Source organism: Odontesthes bonariensis, chromosome 3 (genome assembly GCF_027942865.1).
Source record: "Odontesthes bonariensis isolate fOdoBon6 chromosome 3, fOdoBon6.hap1, whole genome shotgun sequence".
Taxonomy (NCBI): Eukaryota; Metazoa; Chordata; class Actinopteri; order Atheriniformes; family Atherinopsidae; genus Odontesthes; species Odontesthes bonariensis.
The window spans coordinates 5,888,042-5,906,248 of record NC_134508.1 but is presented as its reverse complement, the minus strand read 5'-3'; the positions used below and the strand labels follow the sequence as shown (position 1 = coordinate 5,906,248).

Sequence of the window (18,207 nt, the reverse complement as noted above, 5' to 3'; positions counted from 1 at the left end):
ACCTTGGAGAGATTCAGTTAAATAACACGATCATGGATGTTGCTGTGAAGAGGCTTTCAATTCTAAACAAAGCTTGACACAGTTTTAACTCTGCACCACAGAAGATCCGTGTAATGTAAGGGAAGGTTCTGACTGTTTGTGCGTATGCACCAAACAGCAGTTCAGATTACCTGGCCTTCTTGGAGTCTCTGGCTAGCATCCTGGAGAGGGTGTCACCTGGGGATTCAATTGTTCTTCTGGGGACTTTAATGCCAATGTTGGCAATGACCTGAAGAGGTGGGATTTGGAGGAATGGCCACCCTGATCTGAATCCAAGTGGTGTTTTGTTTTTGGATTTCTGTGCTAGCCATGGATTGCCCATCACAAACACCATGTTCGTGCATAGTGGGGACTTAGGGGAAGACTTGTTCATCACCTTGGCAGAGGTCGTCAAAAAGCTTCCCGGTAAAGTGCCAAGGGGGGGGGGGGCGAGATTCGCCCTGAGATGCTAAAGGCTCTGGACATAGTGGGGCTGTCTTGGCTGACATGCCTCTTCAATGTCGCATGGAGGTCTGGATCATGGGTTGGTTCCCATTTAAAAAAAAAGAAAAGGGGACCGAAGAGTGTGTTCCAACTACAGGGGGATCACACCACTCAGTCTCACCAGGAAAGATTACTCCAGGGTGTTGGAGAGGAGGCTCTGACCAATTGTTGAACCTCAGGTTCAGGATGAGCAGTGTGGCTTTCACCCAGGTCGTGGAACATTGGACCAGATCTTTACCCTTGTATAGTTACTGAGGGGATCATGGGAGTTTGACCATCCAGTCAACATGTGTTTTGTAGATTTGGAAAAGGCTTATGACCGTGTTCCCAGAGAGATTTTGTTGGGTGTGCTGAGGGACTATGGGGTACTGGAGTCGCTTTTACAAGCTTTCCGGTCCCTGTATAACCATAGCAAGAGCTGTGTCTACATTCTTGGCACTAAGTCGAACTTGTTTACAGTGTGTGTTGGACTCCACCAGGGCTGCCCCTTATCACCAATTCTGTTTGTGATTACCATGCTACCAAACAGAATGATCTCAGCTAATTTCAAGATCACTTTTATCTCAAAAGTCCCAAATATCACATCTTATTTCAAGAAATCTTGACAAGCCGATTTTCACTAGTTCCATTGGCAGATTGTTTTGCTTATTTCAAGCAAAAACATCTTGTATTTGTTGTTTTTTTACTTATTTTTGGAGGGGCATTTTTTTCCAGTGTGGACTTCCCAAAAAGAGCATTAAACATCTGCAGCTCATCCAGAACGCTGCTGGTAGAGTTTTAACCCGGACTAAGAGATCTGAACACATCACACCATTTTTAAAATCTTTACTCTGGCTTCCAGTCAGTCACAGAATATATTTTAAAAGCCTGCTGATGGTTTACAATCTGTGATCTGTTCAGAGAATATAAAGCCAGCAGAGCTCTGAGATCCAAGGACTCAGGTCAGCTGGTCCAGTCCAGAGTCCAGACTAAACATGGAGAAGCAGCATTTAGCTGTTATGCTGCAAACAAGTGGAACAAACTGCCAGTGGAGATTAAACTTTCACCAGATGGAGACATTTTTAAATCCATGTTAAAGACATTTCTGTTCTCATGTGTCTATGCATGAAATCTGCACGATATCTTTGAACTTATCTGGACTGTTGCTCGTTTTTAATCATTTTAATTATTTTATTTGTTTCTCTTTATATTCTTTTACATATTTTTAATGCTTCTTCCACTGCATACTGCAATGCTTTCATTTTATGTGAAGCACTTTGAATTGTTTTGTGCTATACAAATACATTTGACGTGACTTGACTTGACATTAATATCGGTCACACACACAGACTTGTGACTGAGAGTCAAATCAAGCTTTTAGAGTTTGTTTACTGGATAGTGTAGTGGTAAGATTGCCACCTTTCATGCAGGTGACCTGGGTTCAAATTCCCAGCATTAAAGGTACTACTTCCTGTAGGGGTCCTTAGGCAAGACCCCTTACCCTACCTACATAACTAAGTTGTTTTGGATAAAAGCGTCTGCCAAATGCATAAACATAACATAAACATTTATTTCCCAAATCGTCCTTTAAGCTGCACAGTGACTTTGAAATGAGCTGGATATAGTATCAATATAAATGTACAATGTTTTTGGGCAAGTGGAATCAAAGCAAAAATATATTATGTTTCCAATTTAACCAGGAGTATATGACAACATAATAGAATTTTTAATATGGAATTATATACACTCCAACTAACAATTAAGAGAAGTGTAAACATGAGATAGTGGCTGGCTGGTTTGGCGTTAAACACACCTTTCTCTGTTTTTTTAATCAGTCATCTGTTTATCTTAATTTTCTTCTTTCTATCTCTGCCTGCTTACCTCTTTCCTGACCTTCAGGAGCAGACAATGATGCAAATTGATGGACTCTGGGGGTTAAATTATACAGCCAGCAGACTAGGATTTTAATTTGGCTGCAGAAGCTCTGCCTGTCTGATTATCATTACTCAGATAATATGTGAGCAAGTCTGATGTATAGCATGCTCACATTGTCATGCTTGTGCACATTACTTGGATGACAAAGATAACGCCTCACAAAGGCATAACAATCCACATATATAACAAGGAGATGGATGTGTCAATCACATACATTTTGCACCCTGAGTTGTATTTCCATTTCTTTGTTGAGACACTCAAAGACCTCATTTTGAATGTATTTGGTTCCTTTGCATTATCTAATCCTACTTATCCTCGCATAAATCTAATTTCCCCTTGAAACCCGCTGATCCTCTGAGGCGCCGTGGTGGTACCAGTCATGGCAGTGAAAACTCCAGTTAATCTGTGAGGTTCAGCTCCAGAAACGGAAGAAAGGTATTTGCAATTAAAAACCAGATTAGAAGTGCAATTTGCACTCTAATATTAGGCATGAGCCATTTCATTAGCACACAGAAACTAAATGACACAGGAGAGTAGATGAGCTCAGGGATCTAAAAATTTGGATGTGCTTTTTCAGCAAATCTTTATTGGTGATAAAATTATCTTTATTGCTTCTTAACAATCCCGTGAACAACTTAGAACTTTTAGAAATAGTTGCATATCAGTGGTTATGGTTTTCTCTAATGATTCTTTACACCCAGAGTGATATATATATATATGGGTATACATATATATATATACCCATAAAAGTTAGAATTCAACCTTACACTAAGCTGTGATGTGGGTCAGCAGTGTAGTGCTATGCACATGCACTAATCATACGGCTTCTTTCCGAAGTTAAGTACTGTGTCTGTGGTGACAAGTTAACACTTATTAATCACCTGTATAGCTCACACAATTATATTTTGTACTACTGACCTGAGGTCTCCAACCTTTTTTTTCCTGCACACGCCCTCACCTGTGTCTTTTATAAAGCACATGCTGTGTTTACATGTAAACAAGGCAACCGGTAAAGTGGCATCCATGATGGTGACAGTCCTGTTGTACAGCTAATGTATTTTACACCTAACCATAATCGAGTTCAAACCCTATCAATGTATTATTATTGTCTAACCCCAACCATGACTTCCATTACTTTCTCCTCCACTTCATCAGAAATAAGAAAAACAAATATTCTAGGAAATTTTAATAACATTTTTAGACAATTTTAAAAAGCCAGAATGTCCAGCTGTTAGATTAAATAGTTTTGAGTCACATCTGTGTTTTCTTTGTTTTTTTCTTTTACAAAATAAAAAAGCTGAATCCAGGTAGAGGTCGCATCACTTCCCATTTGGAAAGCTGAGAGCTTTGTGACGGTTGAATCATGACTTCAGTCTTATCTTTGCTCAGATGCATGAAATTAGAGGCCATCCAGTCTTTTCTGGCTGCAAGGCAGTAATCCGCAGAGTGCAGATTTCAGGGCTGAACAATGCAAACTGCTGTGACTATTAGATGTAACAATGGTAGAGCTGGGGTTTAAACATCAGAAAGGACCCCATAAAACATTAGAGCAGATGAAAAACAAATGTTCCCAGTGTTAGGGCTAAAGCAACTGCATGATTGGGATTTACCAAATATTAGTTATTAGTTATTTCTATCCTGTTATCTCTACAATTACTTCACCATCACCTTTTAAGAATTTTTTACACCAAAGAGTCTTTGAATACAGAACAGATACACACAACTGTAGTTAAAGTTCAGTGCTGTAACTGAAACTGGTTTGTTGAGGAGAAGGTGCAGGTTAAAAATAGTCCAGGCTGCACAGAAGAGATTTGTTCGTTGAGCCAAGAGGCTAAGGGGTGATTATTCCAAAAAGCTCTTCGAACAACATGGAAGGAAGAATTTCAGTTAGTAAGATTAGTGTGGTGCAGAAGGTCAGTCAAATGTTTAATTGTAGTGGAGGTAAACACAGTTAACACTGATGAAGGTGAGGGACTAAAATGAATTCCTTCATATTTATCCATTCTAAGTAGGTTCCATGCATAAACCTCTTTAAATGACCTTGTATGAGAAAGAAACACAGGAATAGCCTTCCTTTGCGGAGTTAAGGCGAAATTGGTATTTTTGCTATAAAATGAATTCCTTCAGTCAAAACAAGTTCAAACTCCTTTGCTCCTTTTCATATTTATCCATTCAAAGTAGGTTCCAACCATAAACCCTAAAAAGTGCACCAGCAGGAGTGAGTGATTCTCAACAACATACTGAGACTAACCAATAAAATCTCCATTCTTTCACTGTTTAACCCTTGTGTGGTCTTAACATTGTGTTTACTCCCCTTGTCCTACGGGTCAAAAATGACCCGCCCTACCAAAGCCTCAAAATAAAACAACTTAACTGAATTTGAAATCCAAAATCTATTTTGTATGATGAAACCACCTGTTATTTATCTATTCAACTCAATTCAATACATTTCTTATCATGTATTTTATGGTACACAATACAAAAAGACAATCACCAGTTTTCAGGATTACACTTTTTTTTTAACCACAAACCAACTGTCAGTTGGACCAACATTTTTCTTGTTTTCTCAGTTTTCTTTTACATAATAAAGGTTTATTATTGCTATTATATAAATGTGAAGTAATTACTTCTGAATTAATTATATTGAAAGGGAAAAGGGTAAAAAATGACTCATAAGACAATGAGTAATTTTGTCTCCTTCACAAGCCCACATGGAAACATAAACAAAAATAAAGTGTGACTTTTTCTAATGATGGGGTCCCTTTAGGAAAAGTCATAAAATTTCCAGTTGGAAAAAGATAGTTTACGGTATTTCTTCTACAGCTAAACATGGTAGTGGGTCACTTTTGACCCGCAAGACAACAGAAGGGTTAAGAGCATGTTATATGTGAATTCATTGAAGACAACACCCAATTTCCCCCGGCTTGTTGCTAACTTTGTCCGTCTGCAGTGTTATAAAACTGGCTTTCAGAGAGTTTCTAGCACTGAAAAAGGCTTTCTACTTCAATTTGAAGGGAGTGTTGAGAACATACCAGAACAGTAAAATAAAGGTAAAGGTTACCTCACTGTGGTACCTGCATGACTCTCATTCTGCGAATTGGGTACAGCTAGTTCATAGCTATGTGTGCAGTTTATACGATCCTCTTTTTAACATATCCATTTGGCATTTGTTCATGCAGGCAATATTCGGCTCAGCTCTGCACTGATGGGAACACAATACCCGGGTGCACAAGATCATTTTCAGTGAGAGTACTGGGTTGGGGCAATGAGAGTGGGCACAGCTCACTTTTTCTTTACAGAAACACAGATTTAACTGTCCATAATGTCTCAGATGGAGGCTCTGAAACAACCCGCAGACAAAAATATAGGAGATTGATCAATTTTATTGTCTGTAAGACAATTGGCAGCTTACTCTCTATGCGGCTGACATCCACAGTCCTGTCAAAACTGATGGACGAGTCTAATCATTTCAGAGGATCATGATGATCAGAATCTATCATTCCACACAGGCTGCGGGATATCGTGTTGTGTCATCCCTTCGTGTTGTCATAGGTATCGGTAGTGTTCACTTGTAGATTTAATCGGCTTGCTTTTGCTAGTGGAGCCCAGAGTTCAAACTGGACCCGGTGAAGCAGCTTTTAGCTGTTATGCTGCACACAACTGGAACAAACTACCAGCAGAACTGAAATCAGCCCCAACTGTAAGCACTTTTAAATCCAGGTTAAAAACATTTCTCTTTCGGTGTGCTTATGGTTGAGTTCCTTTAAATAATTTTAAAGCATAATGCTATAAATCCTCGTAATTGTTTTATTTGTATATATATATTTCTCCCCCTCTTCTTTGATTGCTTTTAACTGTGTGTTTTAATTTTTATTCTATTTTTCTCTTTAAATTGCTTGTTTTTATGCTGTTCTTTTAAATGCCTTGTCTCTATGTAAAGCACATTGAGTTGCCTGTGGTATGAAATGCGCTATATAAATAAAGATGCCTTGCCTTGCTTTAGCAGGTGTACATTTGTTTAAAAAACCCTATTTAAACACACTACTTTTGGGGTAAAAATGGCAATATTAACACTGACACCTGGCAATAGGTTTGGTGTTTAAACTTGGCAAAATGTAAAAATTACACTGAGGATCTAGATGGATTAGTAGGACATAAATGACTTTCTTAAGGGGAAAAAAAATGTCTTACCCTGAGTGTGCCTTATGTTGAGCTGGTTGATTTGGTCAGTGAACTCATTCTCCTCAATGGTCTCGGTGCGAGGGACCGACAGAGAGAAACGCCTCTTAAAGTTCTTCATCTTGTTCATGGTGTTGAAGAGCAGACTCTGGAAGAGGGGGTAAAGAGCATTACCTTTCACCATGAGTTTCTGAGGAAATCTTAAGAGTGCCATATTTGTTATATTACAGAATAAAACTATGATCTATGAAACCAAGCTGTTTTCAAATGCAAAACATTCAGAAAAATAAACATCATAAAGAGTACATCATCAAACAAACAAACAAAAAACAACAGTTAGCACTCACGCAGAGTGTGCTGTGTAGCTGGGATTATTTATCTTTACATGTATGTTTGCAAGCAGCTCGACCAAAGACATTGGGTAATGAGGCAGACAGCAGTAGGAAAGCAGCTGATCAATATACTCTCTCCCTTTGTAGGTCACACCATCACAGCACGTCTGGCTTGTTAGTTGTAAGTGTCTGTTTCTTTTCACCAGTCAATTCTTTTTATTTTCTTTGTTTTTTCTGGTCTGTCTGATGCAGGGGCTGGTGTCAAAGGGGCTCAGTGATTTCCTACAGACATGCGATTATGAACAAGCATGCGTGTGCATGTGTGTACGCTCATTATTGCCAAAAGCTCAGAGATGTGCGAGGTGGGTTCAGCTTCTGTGAAACAGCACATTCCCTATTGTTATCTTTGGGCCTCAACATTTCATCCGGATAAAACTGTCAAATAATTACAAGCTGTTAGAATACGACTGTGGTACAGGGAACATGGTTCTGTTCAAGTGACTGCCTGAGCCCAGTGAGAAACATCAGCTAAAATTCATAGAAACTGACAGGACCAGCCTGATGTAGGTGTTAATAAGCCCCCCCTGAACAGTGCTACGGAGATGATATACACCCAAGAGCAGCAGTCTCTGATGATTTAAAACTATACAAAGCTCTCTGAGCAGTGTCACTGTGAAATATATATGATTGGGTCTAAAGAAAACTAGAGTCGTTGTTTCCTAAACTGTCTTCCCATCTCTCTCGGTACCTAACTTACTGCACTTACTCTGGCACTAGTTATGCTCTTAGCTGTTTGGTTTTGGAAGGAAACGCACTTATGATTTCTTGTGACCTGAAGTTCTTTTGCCTACCGATGCGGAACACACTTATTGTAAGTCGCTTTGGATAAAAGCGTCTGCTAAATGACCGTAATGTAATGTAATGTAGAATGACTGCTTGTTATTTACACAGTTTTGTATGTAGAAAACCTACATCCATCAAATAAAGACAGAATTATTTCTCATTATTGCTTTGTTTCAATGCTCAAACTTTACCTCAATTAACACACGAAAAGTGATTCAATAAGATGTGCTGGAGTCATAAAGGGAGGGAAACATTGGTTATCTTTGAAAAGACTAGTCAGACAGTGACAGCTGTATTTTCAGCACAGCTGGACTGGATTTTTTTTGTTGTGAATCTCTTAAAACTCAATTACAGATGGTTTAAATGAGAAATCAGACTAAGGCACCATACTGTTTATGTACTCATTTATTGAAGGGAAAAATATTTAAAAACATGGTTACGTACGCACGCACACAGGCCCAACTCAACTCAACTCAGCTTTATTTATAAAGCCCTTTAAAACAGCCGTGGCTGAAACAAAGTGCTGTACATGGAAAACAACACGAAGTACAAGGCATAAAACATAAGAACAATGTAAAAACAATAATAAACAATAACAATATTAAAACAATAACAGAAACAGAGTCTCATGCTGGGTTAAAAGCCAGGGAATAAAAATGGGTTTTAGGACAAGTTTTAAAAATTCGACAGTCCATTTTTACCACACAGGCCAGGTGGAGAAAGAAGACATTTTGAGTGTAGGTGGCACCCATGGTTTAAAATGAGTTAAAAGCAGAAGCTGCTGAAAAAGGCAACAGTGGAGGCAAATAATCCCCAGATCAGTGCAGAAAAATGCATTTCTGACTTCCAAAAAGGGGAAAACAATTCAATTCTGTTCATGTGACTCTTCGTTGTGGAGGGAAATACCCCATTGGTAACGCAAAAGAGCAATTCACTGCTAAAGCAATGCTAAAAGCAGCAAGGCCCCCCTTTTTATATGCTGCTGGTTGCATAAAGTCGTGTCCAATAAACAGTGAAAGCAGCAGCAGCTTTTTTAATTACAGAGCTTGAAAATGATTTTGTCTTGAGTATGTAAAGATATCTCAGTTTAGACAGTTATTAACTATGTGGAAGGTTCAGTTCACCAGTGTTACCATAAGAAAATAATAATGAACATGGCAACTCAACAGAATATAGACTCTAAGTTTGGAAAGCTGATATGATTAAAACCATCAGATTCGAAGCAGATCAGTGGGTTGAGAATGCTTCGAATGAGAATGAACTACCACTAGGCCGCCCTAAAGCACTGGTGTGTTTGTGGTTGTGGATGATGTTTTTCCTCTCGAGAGTTTGTGATGCAGACGCAGACTTCATAAAGGTCTCAGTAGGGTATTCTGAACACTGAGTTCTTCCAGCACACTTCAGGCATTCAGATGAACACAAGTCGTGGTTTACAACACTCATGTATGCAGTCAATCAAATTAATGGTAAAAAAACTACAATACAAAGACCTCTTTGTGTCAGACTCTGACTAGCCGTACTGAGTTACTTATTTAGTTTGTTATGCGCTTTCTGTGGAGGTGGATGGCATTCTCTGTGATTCTGTGGAAGGAAAATGATGTTCCTGAGCATCATGAGTGGTCACGGTCCGTGCAACAGGCACGTGTTGCAACTGTAACAATTGTCACTTGGTTATTCTTATCACGGAAAATTATTTTACAGCACGGAGCAGATGGCTCACCTCCACTCCCTGTTAGCAAAGTACACACACTGACAGGATGTCAGGATCTGGATTTTAAGTTGTATTCTTGTACTTGGTTATTGGTGTCTTTATTCAGTACTTTGTGTTTTCTGTATTTAGATTTAGTCTTTGTTTCATTCTAGTTCTGTTTATTCAGTATTCAGTTCTGTTTTATTTTATCCTCTCTCGCCCCCTGTGTTCTGCCATCTCTCTCTCTCCTCAGTCTCTCTCCTGCCCTCTGCTCTCATTCTCTCACCTGCAACCTGTTCCCAATCAACCACCAGTTCCTACTCCAGTAATCACCTCCCAGTATATATGTCTGTCTAGTCCAACCACTCCTTGCCGGATCCTCTTCATTTCCTTCTCAACTTTGGTCTTCGATACTTTGGTCTTTAGTCTCGTCATGCCCCCTGGTCTGTTATTTCGAGTCCGCCTTCCTCGTCTGTCCTTTTGCTAGTGTTTGGTTGTTTTCTAGTTTCATGTCCAGTTTAGTTTTTGATATTCCAGCTTTGCTGCGCTTTTGGTATATATTCCTTGGTCAAATAAACCCTTTAAATTTATTTTGCCTCCCGTCGTGTCTGCACCTGGGTCCTCCCCGAAACACATCATGACACAGGAACTGTCATGTTTCATATGGTGTATTGATTTACAGATTAAAGTGATATTTTGAGACTAATTATCAAATCTGTCTTTAGCAGTAATCCTATTTTATTACAAATAAAAATATCATCCTCCCAAACACCTCTGTACATACTTAAGCAATAATCTTAAATGATATATGTTACAATGTCGATCCGTACCATAAAACAACTTAAGCAACAAAGTAGAGAACAAACAGATATTTGAAGAGTTGCGGCGGCAGAGTTAAAGGAACATTGCAGACAAAGTGATCTGAGCTGGCATTTTTGCACTGGCCAAGTGTTGGAACTTTGATGTTTTCACAGATTCACTACACGGCCACTTAAGCATCCTCATGATTTACATTAAGAATCAGCTGACATTTGGTTTCTGTCTCTGAAGTAAGACTTAAAGGGATAGTTCGCCTCTTTTGATATGAAGCTGTATGACATCCCATATTAGCAACATCATTTATGAACATTTTCTTACCCCCTGCTGCGTCCTGTGAGCCGAGTTCCAGCCTCGTTTTGGCGTTGACGAAGGTAGTCCGGCTAGTTGGCTGTGGCTTAAAAAATAAAGCGTCTTGCTTCTCAAAACAATATGCGTTCAAAAGAGTAATACATTTGCATCACAAAATCATTCATCCAGAAAAAGTCAGACCTCACAATCGCTTGGCACTATTTTCTCTCCCTTCGTATCACTGCCTGCTTTGTAGACCGTGCAGACCGAAGTGCAGACCGAGCAGTAAACACAGTAACAGGTGCAGCTATCGCTAGGTGGCTGAACGCAGTGATACGAAGGTAGACAGAAATAGTGCCAAGCGATTGTGAGGTCTGACTTTTTCTGGATGAACGATTTTGTGATGCAAATGTATTACTCTTTTGAACGCATGTTGTTTTGAGAAGCAAAACGCTTTATTTTTGTGGCCCTAGCCAACTAGCCGGACTACCTTCATCAACACCAAAACGAGGCTGGAACTCTGCTCACAGGACGCAGCAGGGGGTAAGAAGATGTTCATAAATGATATTGCTAATATGGGATGTCATGCAGCTTTATGTCAAAAGAGGCGAACTATCCCTTTAAGGTTCTACACTAACTTTGTGTATTCATTTTTGTTAAAAAAAACTTGAAAAGCCCCACAGCTCAACCACGGTGCTCCATTTAAATCAACATGACCCATGTTAACCGTTGGATCAATGAACTTTTAGAGTTCAGCTGCGAAACTTTTTTTTTTCCAACCTCCGAATGGTCAGCAGCTCACAGTCGTATGACACTGTGGAACAATAACAGCAGTGATCAGAATCCTGTCCGTCCTTTGGCTGTCTACCCCAGCTGCCAGCACAGGGCTGAAAGACAGGACGCTTTGCACACTCACAACTATAAGGATTTTCAAATGAACTCAACATATGCGTTTGGACTGAAGAAACCATCCCACACATAATATGTAAACTCCACGGAGAAAGACCTCGACCGTAGCGCCGCTGTGGCTCGGTGCATGGTTTGTGTGACGCACACGTGGTCCTGTACGTTCTATGTTTTGGCTAAGCTGGCCTGGAGCTCCGAGTATATAGGAATGTAATTGTTTCTGCAGCAGACTGTAGAAGTGTGGATATTTCAAATGAGAGGTTTTTCTAAATGAGATCTTCCTTAGTCATCACAGCCTAATTGCATGGGTCCTGGGCGACAAAGTTCCTGCAATGGACAGCGTTCGTGTGTGTGTGTGTGTGTGAGACAGAGAGACTGGTGGTGTGCTCCATTTATCTTCCAGACAACAGACTCCTCTGTTTAGCACAGTTGGAGGATCTGGATTCCTGCAGCAAATCAGGAGTGTTTTTGGCATCAACCTCAGAGTTGCTCTATCAAAGCGAGGAAGCTCGTCTTTGTGGTTTTGGTAGTGTGACACGTTCTGACCACAAACACATGGACACACACATGCACCAGTGTGCTTCTGGTTGCTACGGCGCCCACTCCCCCTTTGTTTTTTTGTTTTTTTACCTCGCTTTGATCTCTGCTTGTCCTGTACCTCTGCCACAGCCTCAAGCTCTCATCCATTTTGATGAGTTCATATCTTTTATATTTGTGCTTTTAGAAATGTCACGAATATATTATTTATTTTTACATTCATTTTGATAATCGACAGTGAATTCTGCAATAGGTCATTCATACAGTAGCATGCAAAATGGCATGGCTGAAGCAAATAGACCACCACATCCTTCCTTCTGCAGGAGGGATGGATTTTCTGTCACATTTTCCTTCATAAGATTGAATTTTGTCAGGTTTTTAGACCATGTTACAAGCACTTTTGAGGACATTTCACATATTTAGTGTTTTAGTTATTGATCCTTTTACATGTTTATATTTGTCCGGTTTTTAAGTGAATCCATTCTTCCCTTTGTTATTGTAGTTTTTGATGTTTTTGGCATGCCATCCCAACGCTTAACATATGAAGGGGTGCTCAATTATGAAAGCATGTTCCCTTTGTCTTTGCAAACATACTGTGGATTCGCACATTACTGAAAAAAGACTCGTGTTTTTTTTACCTCAACAGTCCATGGGGCATGCATCGGCCTTGTTTGGATGTTCATCTTCTACAGCTTCTGACACAGAATTTTGAACTGGAAGCGCAGGAAACTTTTTCTTTGGGGGACTCTCACATGACAGTCATATGTTTAGGTGTTCCAGTTTTTAAGTCCTTATGTAAACTATTGTAAATCACTATTTTCTAATGGTCTTCTTTGTATGCATCACTTGTTTCAATGTCAAGGGTTCTTCTTACAGGAGCTTGTGGCTGTTGATTGTTGGGACATGGTTTGTGGGGGTCCTAAGCCTGGCTGACGCGTCCACATCTCGATGAGATGGTGGTCTGGGAACTAGGTGTGCATTTTCTCGTATTTGAGGCGTGGTTTCCAAATGCCTAGAGCCGTTTACTGGGCGCTACGAATGTCTATCAAATGGCGTCTGGTTCTTCCCATGGTGCTTTGCGCACGATTCATAGCCAATTGTATCACTTATACCAGATGACGACAGAAATTTGACGAGGAAGAAGAAGAAAAAAAAAGTAAAATAAAAGTAAACTTGCGCTCTAAGCTACTTAAAACACTTTCTAAGGCTGCATCGAACGGTAACGTTGTGTCCGCTGCCATGTTGGATTAACACTCTACAAGCTTCGGTGTAGCGCATAGACGTCGTCATCGTCTTGCTGTCCCCCCCCGTTCTGTTATTGGTTCCCAAACTCTGGCAAAAATAAGGGTGGTAGTTTCCAGGCTGACATTGCAGTGAGAATGAAATCGCGCGCAAAGCAGCATGGGAATTCCCAGGCTAGGGGGTCATAGAATTTACATAGAAATTTGAAATGTCTAACGTTTCCTAACTAGGACTATAATTAAGCCATAGCAATAAAAGGTCATTTCAGCTGAGCTACCATGTATAAGTTATTTGAAAGGTGAAATCTCTTTTGCATTGGGCTCCTTTATCTTCACTATAAAATTTATAAAGAAATACTAAATAAACAAAGCCAGTCGTCCTTAAAATGTTGAAAAGAAGATTTTTATCTTCAGCTTTTGGAGTTTTTTTTGCCTTTTAGAGATAACTTCACTACGCATAGACAACTACAATTTTGTCCAGGGATGCCAAACATCTGCATACCACTGTAAGCCAGTTCCAGTAATATTACTCATGTAACTCCCCACTACTCCCTGCTTTTGTTGATGGGCACACTTGATGGAACAGAACTGATCGCCAGCATTGCTGGATTGTCAAATATTTTTGAATGAAAGACCAAATGAAGCACCTCTGGATCCGGCTGTAGGCAGAGCTGCAATTGCAGTAACTCAGTATGGTGAGGTCATATATTCTGTTAAACTAAGAGAATTTGGGGCTCTTAGAATATTTGTTGTTTGTTCATTCATATCTTGTCAATTACAAGACACTGTAGTAGCAAAATCAAGATGAAAATTAGTAAAGTAAGGTTATCAGGGTAAGGCAAGGCAAGGCATCTTTATTTATATAGCGCATTTCATACCACAGGCAACTCAATGTGCTCAAATGCATTTAAAAGAACAGCATAAAGCAGCATAAAAACAAGCAATTTAAAAAGAATAAAAAAAATTGAATAAAAATTAAAACACACAGTTAAAAGCTGTGTGTCATCTGCATAGCTGTGGTTGTTGACTTTAGAGTTCTTCAGAATTTGACCCAGAGGCAGCATGTATAGGGTGAACAGAAGGGGTCCAAGAACTGACCCCTGAGGAACTCCACATGTCATAGCCACTCGATCAGATTGATTACTTCCAATAGTCACGAAATAACTCCGCTCCTCCAAGTAGGACCTGAACCATTCTAGGACTGTCCCGCTGAGTCCTGCCCAGGTTTCCAACCTGTTCAGCAGTATACTGTGATCCACAGTGTCAAATGCAGCACTGAGATCCAACAGGACCAGAACTGACACCTTTCCTGAGTCAGTGTTCAACCTTATGTGTATCATTAATAAACAAACATATTAAATCAAAATCTAACCTCGGTCATAGTTATTCAGCAGTTAATATTAAATTTTTTTCTTTTGCTTTTGAATTAGATTGAATATTGAATTACAGAACTGTAATTTTATCCACCAATTAACCTAACATACTTGTCTTTGGACAGTGCGGGGAAGCCTGAATACCCAGAGAGAACAGATGCATGCACAGGGAGAACATGCAAACTCTACTCAGAAAAGCCCCGGTGACAGTGCTAACCACCACACCACCGTGTAGCCCATGAGACCAGATCAGTAAAGAAGAAATTAATTGGCTAGAAACTGTCATGCAATTGTCTGAAGTTAAAAAACTAAAAAAGTCAGACACAGATGGCTAAACAGAAGACCTGTTATCAAGTGGTGGAAAACCAAAGGGACAGTTGCTGCGTCCAATTGTTCACTATACAGTGAACCCTCGCTATAACGCGGTTCACCTTTCACGGTCTCGCTGCTTCACGGATTTGCATCGTGCATTGTGTTCTGCATTCTGATTGGCTAAACAGTCTCTCCGCTTCTTCTCTACCTGTGTGTCAATAACGTTGCGGTTTAATATGTACACGTACACGTTCATTACAGTTCTCAAACATAATCGATGGTGGCATGTCGGTATATAAGAATCTTTTTGCCCAGAAGAAAAAAGAGCGACAACAACTACCGATAATAAGCTCTTCTCTCGAAAAAACACACCTGCACCGCAGGCTTTAGAAGAAAAAAAACGCTACAGAGCGGAGTCAGGATGCAGCGGCTCAGTCAGAAGAGCAGTGAAATACACGTGAGTCACTATTTGTCCCACTGCACTTTGTATTTTTTTTCAAAATCATTTTTCATTTTCTCCCGTTCTAATCCAGTGACTCGGGTTGCGCTGGGGCGGCGCTGATCTCCGCAATTTGAAGCCTTCAGTTTGTATTGATGATGAAAATGATTATTCTACAGTAGGCTACAGTAGTTATTTGTAAAAAAAAACAAAAACGTTTATACAGTACTTTTATTAGTTAAACAAATGCTTGGGCCTGTAACGGTTTTGTTCTTTGGTTTCAATGCATTATGCAGTATTTCAGTGTATAATAATTGTAAAAAAAATATTATAGATTTCGCCTATCACGGGTTCTTTTTGGAACGTAACCCCCGCGAAAAACGAGGGTTCACTGTATAGTGAGTTAATTTTGTGAGGCCAATTTAAACTGAAAATTTTCATTCACCATAAAGTGCACTACCAATTCATCTCTTGTTGGTGAACAGGAAGAGTACGCTACGTTGGATACAGCCTGGAGCCAGCAGCTAGGGAGCTGACAGAGCACGTTAATGTTAGCTACAGCTAATGTTAGCTACAGTTAATGCTAGCACTAGGTACCGCTAAGTTCACTGCTCGTTACTGTGATTTTCTTTCCCGTTGAGAATGTCTAGCAAGGAAGTAATAGCCTAATCCCCAAGGTGTCTGAGATGTGAAGTGGACAGTTTCTTCTTCTGCACGAGACACAAAATGAGAAATTATTTGTAAAACAAAGGACAGTGGCGAGGCAACAATACATTTTCAGAACATTCATAGAATATTCTACAAACTCAAAATGTATTTTTGACATAAGAAGAGCTCAGTGTAAAAATGAAATTACTGTAAATAACTCCATAAATTTAGTGCGAAAGGGACATTTTGGTATTTAACTTTTTCTAGGGAGTTACTTTCTAACAGACGTTTAAAAAGTTACATTTAATAGTGCCGCACAAGCTAACTTTCTAGCACTCTCTGTTCTTTCCCGCGTCCTATTTCCATGAAGAAGACAGCTTTCCTGTTTGTAACAAGTGGAAAGCTATTGAAAATCCCAAAAGTCACATATGATCTTTTTGAATGTGCAGAATTGCTTTTTTTCACTTTTGAACAGGCTTGTGAGTATTTGAGGTGAAATAAATATATACAAGGCACATTAGTATAAGATCATGCTCATTCAGCTCTGACAACTCTTCTCCTCAGGCTGCATCTGTACACTAATATGTTATGAGTATGTACTCCACATTTTCAGCTTTGCTCTGTCCTGGAAGCCTGCAGTGTTTACACGTTTGACTTCAGATACTGCCATCTCTTATCTAATTGGGCCAGGCAAGTCGGGTCAATATTACTCCTGTCACATAATAAAGCCTTTCCTACATAAACCTCAAACTCTGTGATATAATGCATGCCTGTGGCCGAGAATAAGACTTTTCCTGCGGGAAATCTAATTTGGAGTATTTTCATCCCTGAAAACTAGGTTTGTTGTTTACAAGATGTTGAATAAATCTGATTATTGCAGAAAGCTTCTGTTAACCTAGTTACTTACATATGAGTAATTACCCTGATTAACTCAGGTCCAAACATGAGCTGCCTGGTGCTAACATATTTTGTTCTTTTAGCCAGTGATCAAATCCACTTGAGCAACTCAGCGGTTGCTGCCTGAGGGCAGCTGAGGTGGAGTGTGTTTGTTTCAGCAAAAAAGCCATATGTCATTGGTCCAGTGGCCCGTGTCAGCTCCCACTACATGAATTCACATAGCTCCGGTTGTGTTTGCTCAGCTAGAATGGGGCCAGTTGATGTGAAACTAGTTTAGATGGTTTTATACAGGTCAGTGGGCACAGTCATCAGAAAATATGACACAGGCTATAACAGTACATTTATCTATATATAGGCCAAGGGACAGTACAGGGTTGAAGATGCACAACTGTGACTCACATTGGATGATGAGTTACAGTCAGATATAAACCTTGGGAATTATTTTGTCCTTTTTATCCCAGTTTGTTGCAAATTAATGAATCAAAGGCTGGTGAAAAGCAGATGTGGTAAAGAAAATTAGGTGGTGACCAAAGCTTCATTCAGCATCTGTGTTTGTCACTTGACAAACACAGGCACGACGGCTCCTTGCTCCCAAACAGTCTGCTAACGCAAGCTGAACTAAAAAAAACAGGACACACTGGCAGCTCGTTCTCGACCATCGTTTTTTGTTTTTGTTGCACAAATTTTCAGAAACACTAGCAGGTTAAACTGACCTCACAGACTTCTACGACAACACACAGGGTCAGAACGAACCCACCAGGAAACACTCGCCAAATAAGGGTCAAACAACCCGTAACATGAACATAAACAAGACAAAAGTGATATTAGAAATATCTAAAATACTCAATATGTGAAATGTCCTCAAAAGTGCAGAGCATGGAAAAGATGTGAGGACTACAGAGGGAAGAACAAAGAAGAACGTTTTTAGTTTTAGAGTAAACATAACTGCGACTGAGATAATGAAAAGAGCTCACAGGGAAAGTAATTCAGCACTAATCATGTGAGGAAGTCTTTCTGTCATGAACTCTTACACTTTCCCCATAAATCTTTTTTTCTGTGTTGTTGATCAGAAAGAAAGATTGTGTGTTTATTGTGCGGGAGAGATAGAGATAGGGGCACATACACGCATCTGTTTGCGTTATCTGCGTATGTGTGTGATGGGTCATCTGCCTGAAATCTGACCTTGAGCCTGGGGTTACATTACCGCATGCTCCAGTGCTTCATATGCGTAAAAAAAACAGCTTTGCAATAAAAATCCCCCAGCACT

General features: G+C 39.8%; 1 protein-coding gene across 1 annotated transcript in view; it reads right to left on the bottom strand.

The window, feature by feature from the left end:
• Positions 1–18,207, bottom strand: part of cdk18 (cyclin dependent kinase 18) — a 73,638-nt gene that overhangs the window by 37,120 nt on the left and 18,311 nt on the right. The window contains exon 2 of the mRNA XM_075460140.1: positions 6,628–6,763. Within this exon, the coding sequence (XP_075316255.1) occupies positions 6,628–6,745 (118 nt within the window). The 5' untranslated portion in view covers positions 6,746–6,763. The remainder of the gene's footprint in view (positions 1–6,627; positions 6,764–18,207) is intronic.